General features: G+C 33.3%; 1 protein-coding gene across 1 annotated transcript; it reads right to left on the bottom strand.

The window, feature by feature from the left end:
- Positions 1-1,511: 1,511 nt before the first annotated feature.
- Positions 1,512-4,148, bottom strand: MS3_00006481 (uncharacterized protein; the record flags this gene model as incomplete). Its single annotated transcript, XM_012941460.1, has 1 exon — positions 1,512-4,148. One exon carries the CDS (start codon positions 4,146-4,148, stop codon positions 1,512-1,514), a length of 2,637 nt encoding a protein of 878 aa, XP_012796914.1.
- Positions 4,149-6,221: the final 2,073 nt, after the last annotated feature.

Below are 6,221 nucleotides of genomic sequence, written 5' to 3'. Positions count from 1 at the left end.
CTTTCTTCAAGCCTTAAGTTCTTCTTTTATCGATTTTTGACACTAAATCGCCTTACCTTTGGAATGGTGTAAAAATTAGTGACTGATATACTATTGATATCACTATAAACTTATCTGAGTTTTATTTATGGAACAATAACAGTTTTATTTGCATAGATTGATTTTATTAGATTATAACATATAGAAACTCCGTATAAACTGTTATTCACTCGATAATCTGAGTGACTTTTATTAAGCTTATATCATCACACAGCTTTCATTGTCTGGTTAATTCGACAGAATTTAAAGCCACCAAATAACGGGGAGTTATTTATTCAGAATACAATAAGAAAAGATTAACTTGCAAAAGCCACATGATATGGAGTTAGCCTTTATCAGAGATTGGTGTGGACTAAACAACCGTAGAAACCAGGAAATATGGTGGTCTCATTTGTAATGTGATTGAAATTCGCAGATTATAGCTTCTCACCAGAACTTCAGTTACTTTATTTCAAGTTACTCAATAATAAGCAATTGTTTGTTATTTAGTCAAAGAGTGTGGAAATTAGTTCAGTTTAAAACTGTGTGCATTACCGATTGGCGTCAGCGTTTTGAATTCAATTATATTTAAGTTCCTGGATGAGGAATACTGAGAAGCTACAAAATAGGACAAGGCGTCTTTCCAGTGTTTCCAGGTTTCTAAAGGTTTATTACCTAGTATAAGTTTCTGGTAAATAGAAACTTCAAGTTTTCACATCATTCCGCTATATTAATATTATTTATCTTTCGTATTTCCTATTTTCTATCCACTTATAAACTCAGTTATAATATTACATATATTACAAGTAAACTTTACTGAGAACTGTCAAATAACAAGAAATCTCGGTCCAGGGTATCCTGTCAATTACCATATCAGTATAGTGCACCCAATCTCTCGTTGCTATATTGCAAACTGGTTAAGAGATTTTGATCATCAGTAAAAGTACTAGACAAATAATAACACTGATCACCACTCAATAATCAACCAATTGTGCATTTGTGGTGTTTGTGTGTTGAGCATTGAAAGGTTATTCCTAATGATTTTTTTCAAATTAAATTAATAAATAAAGTTTTTATTCTGTAGAGTAGATTTGATCAGGCATGAAAAGTAGAGGTACATCATTCCGTGTCATTCTTACATTTTTCAACATTGTAATCATGAATAGACAAAGAAAAAACGTATGACATATATATAATAACCAGTATTGTTCATATTCATAATAATAATAATAGTAATAATGTTGTTCGAATACGTATAATCAAAGTATTTACAAATCTAGGATAAATAATCTGATAACATGGAAACAACAGTTATAAATAGATAGATCGTATGAAATAACACACCGATTATAAAACAAACAAAATTTGTTGTATCTATGCATATACATGAAATTATAAACATGAACATAGGCATCCAACAATAATATATATATGACAATAGTATATCGATATAAAACCAATATTCACCTTTAATTGTATTGTTCAGTTTAAATTTATGATTTATTAATTATATCATGTGAATAAAATTCCAGTATAGAATTATTTTTTATGTCAAAACGTACACCGGGTCTATTAGAACGATTTGATGTTAATTTATCTTTTGATTGTGTATAAAGTTTACTTTTTAGTGTAGATGATTTTGGTCTAATTGTAGTAATATTATAATTATTAGTTGTAGATATATTAGTAATATTAAGATCTTCATCAAAATTTCGAATGACACTATTTGCAACAATGTTAGGTATTTCTGATTTCCAAGAGTTAGCGGAAAAAGGTCTTATAGAAGAAGTTTCTTGATTATTAGTTTCATAAAAAGTCAAACCAGTTAGATTAGTGTTGTATATAGTGGAACCAATTTCATCGTTTACTGTCACGTTCAATGTTTTGTTAGACACTTTGCTGTCTGTTTGTGATTTTGCAAAACTTTTAGGGCGTTTAAGTATCGATTTTATGGGAAAAGAGTTGGTAATAACGAAATCACAGGATGACAAGTTTTCATCCGTATATGATAGATCATTCTGAGTTATTAGCTTAGTTGATGAGGAAAATCTATAAGGCAGTTGTTCAGTGTTATTTGATTTTGAAATCGATAAACATTTACGTGGTTCACCATGCATGGACGTCTTCTCAACTTCATCACATAAGTTGGATCTCTTTATTTCTTTAATATGATTACCGGAGGGGAACATTTCCCTGGATTCATCTTCCACAATTATGGATTCGTTCACACTTGGAGTATTTGAAACATTTTCATTAAATATATTGTCAGGCTGAATTTCGTCATTCCGTTCCGCAATAAATTCTAATGATTTATGTGTTGAATTTGAACTTGACTGGTCATTTTCACAGGAAATTAATTCGGATTGCAAAGTGTCATCTGAATCGCTATTCTTATTTTCACTAGTCGTAGACAAAATTAAGTGTTCCATATCTAATTTTGCACCAATTCCTCCGGAGTTACATAGTTCATCAACTTGTGATAGTGATTGGCATTCTTCGGTATCTGGATTTCTAAATACTACTGATATCTGATCATCGGACATTAGAAACTTAGAAGCTACCTTTGTAAACTCTGGTGATTTACATAAATCTCTTAATTCTTCTTTCGGTGGTATAACAGAGTCTGTTTTATCTTCTCTTGCTGAAACTTCGGATATCATAACTGCATTTGCTGTTGTTTCAATGATTTCTACAGGTTCTTTTTTAATGAAATCACATTTTGAGCTGTTCTCGTGACATACATTGACATCTTCCTCAATTATTATTGTATCATTGGATTTTATTGCTACTGGAAGCTTATTTTCCTCTTGACTCGGTGCATTACATTTCAGTTTACTATCATTATGATCTGATGCTGTGATATTTTTAGTAGTGTTTTGATTAGCATTATATGTAGGGATAAAATCTATTTCGGATTTTTCAAAAAAGGGTTTTACTTGTTCAGATTTATTTAATGGTGTACCAAGTTTGCATTTACCTGATTTTTTTGGTGACGAGGGATATTTGAAAAATTTAATATTTTGAAAACTAACAGGAGTTACAGATAAAACAGAAGTTTTCGATAACTGTTTGTGGATATCTGTGTCAGACTTTTTATTCTGAACGATCGAAGAATGCTGATTTGTTGTAGTTAATTGATCATTCAACTTTCTTGCACTATTTAGAGATATATATTCATTGGGACTGGTAGTTGTAAAGAATTGCTGTGTAGGTTCTTCAAAGATGTTTCGTATGCGACTGTAATCTGAGTGATCATGATCTACATTCAATGTATTTGTGATTCTGCTTCCATATCTGATTGTTTTATCGCTTCCATAAGCAGATGAAACTCTACGAGGAGGTTGAGACTTTTGTTGTAGAGTATCCACTAGTGAACTGCGAGCTTTCACGGCTGATCCCCTTCTAGTACACGGGTTAGAATTTATCATCTTTTTACTTACGTTTTCACACAAGGATGGTGTTGCAGATCGCTCATGCAATTTGCAGATTTTGCCACTACAGTCAATTGAATTCGACCGTTTCACAGAGGAGGAAGTGGTGCCAGGCAGTAGGGTGGAAAATGAATTTTCTTTCGAAAAACAAAGATCAGTACTAGTTAGTCGTCTTGTAGATAACGGAGAAGAAACAGTCATGCAGGATTTGATATTTTGTGACTCCTGGGGTGGTCTTTGTAGAGATGTTGATCTTCCAAATGTGACTGCTGAATGTGGTCTTGTCAAGTAGTAAACACGCAATGAACCTAAAGGGCGACTTCTGTTTCCATAGATAGAATGCATATTATTTATTGCATGTCTAGAACAAAATTGTTGAAATAAATTATTACTACATAATTGTGGGTTGGATGATCTCCGAGTTGAATTATCTTGGAATACAGTTGTCTGTGAATCAAAATTTGTTACATTCTGGTAATTGGAGTCACTGTTAGACCGTATGATGTTAGATATGTCAGGAATTGTTGATACGGTTGGTATATTAGATGATCGTAACTGTTTTACATTCGATGATTGTTGACTTGTATAACGTACTCCCCCAATGGATTGTTCATATTCATTCATTCCATTATTCAAATAACTTGGATGATCAACAAATGATTTCCATAATCTTTCATTCCACCAAGATGCATTTTCCATGATTCATATAATTTTTATATTTATTATCCAGATAAATTTTACTTGAATTTCAATAACTGCATCAATAGTCTGTTGAATAATATCTTCCTATTTAAATAAAGAAACTTTTACATTATTCCAACATATTTTCTGTTTAACACAATATTGAACCAACTTGGTTGTTTAATTTTTTTTGGTTTTTGTATTTTTTACGAATATAACAATCTTGTTTAACCTCCCGATGAGTGTCCTACAACTGACCTTATTTTGATTACAATATTGATTTAATATTTATAGATGTATTTGGTACACATTTAAATCTATAAATTTGTTATATGATTTGTTAATTTTGAGTCGTATATTACATTACTTGAGTTAATCTTTTGAATGTTTAGAGATTTCTGGGACGTTTTTATTGATAATAATATTATTATTATCAAGAAATTCTATAATTCATCAAAAAGTCTAATTTGTTTGGCTATACTATGACCCGCATTATGAATCATAAATATGGTATAATAATAAGTGTTACTAAAGATCTTTTTACATATTTTAGTCAAATTTAATCGTACAAAATGTCTGATAAACAAGAAAAATCCATCGATTTAAATAGATGTGTAAAACACAATACTTTAGACTATCAACATTCATTGAAACATACTTCTAGAAGTAAGAAGTAGATGATGTAATATTTCTTATTAATACATGATTTATTTCTTCAGAAGGTCAGTGGAAGACATGAGAACCAAGAAAGGAGCTGACATACCTTCAGATCACCACCTGATGGTTGTCAAGATGAAATTGGAGCTAAAAAGGCATTGGACAGGCAGCATTACATAGGTTCAATACAGACTTTCTTAGAAATACTGACTAACTCAACGAATTCAAGATAACTCTCAACAACAGGTTCCAAGTCATACATGATCTACTGGTAGAAGAACAAACTACTGTGGAGGAAAAACGGAAACTGATCAAAGAAGCACTAACTTTAACGTCTCAGGTGGTTCTGGGTCTTAAAAAGCATCGTCATAAGAAATGAATCTCTATGGAAACCCTAGATAATATTCAAGAAGTAAAGAACAAGAAGACAGCAATTAACAACAACCGAACACGAACAGAGAAAGTCAAGGCACAAGCTGAGTACACAGAAGCAAGCAAGCAAGTAAAGAGCATTAAAGCCGACAAGCAGAAATATGTGGAAGAACTAGCAACGACAACGGAAAATGATACAACAGAAGGAAATCTGAAATAACAATATAATACAACGAAGAAACGGGTAAGGTAATGTAGTAAACCAGAGAGACCGGTTAAGGACGAAGAAGGTGAACCAATCAGTGAGATTCAAGAACAGAATAACAGGTGGGTAGAACACTTTGAGGAACTCTTGAATAGACCAGCTCCGTCGAAGCAGCACACACAGTCCATTCTACCAATGAAACCCCATCAACGAAGGAAGAAATCAGGATGGCCATCAGACAAATCAGGAGCGGAAAAGCAGGACCTGACAATATACCAACTGAAGCCCTGAGAATAGACATAGAAATAATTGCAAAGGGTTACACTTTCTATTCAGGAGAATTCGGGAGAAGGGACGAGTGACACTGACAGACTGGAAAGGAGGACGCATCACACTTCAGACAGTACCAAGGAAGGTCTTCAATAGAGTGTTCCCGAACCGGATGGAAGATTCAGTAGACGCTCAACTTCAAAATCAACGGTCCGGATTCCGTAAGAATCGGTCGTACATAGACCAAATCTTGACATACAGGTCATCGTCGAATTAAACTCGTCATCAAAGATCGAGTTTCTTGATTATAAAAAAATCACTTGACAATGTGGATAGGAGAATATTATGGAAACTTCCTCGACACTTTTGAGTACCTGAGAAGATCGTCAACATCATAAGGAATTCATGCGACGGACTACACTGCTAAGCGTGAATGGAGGACAGCTGACAGACACAGTTCAAGTAAGGGCCGCAGTCAAACAAGGCTGCCTACTCTCCCTCTTTTCCTTTCTTCTGGTGGTCGACTGGATTGTGAAGACCTCGACGTCTGAGGGGAGACATGTAATAGAATGGACAACTTGGCGGCA

Source organism: Schistosoma haematobium, chromosome 2 (assembly GCF_000699445.3).
Source record: "Schistosoma haematobium chromosome 2, whole genome shotgun sequence".
Taxonomy (NCBI): domain Eukaryota; kingdom Metazoa; phylum Platyhelminthes; class Trematoda; order Strigeidida; family Schistosomatidae; genus Schistosoma; species Schistosoma haematobium.
The sequence above is the reverse complement of the archived record's forward strand: the minus strand, read 5'-3'. Positions and strand labels throughout refer to the sequence as shown.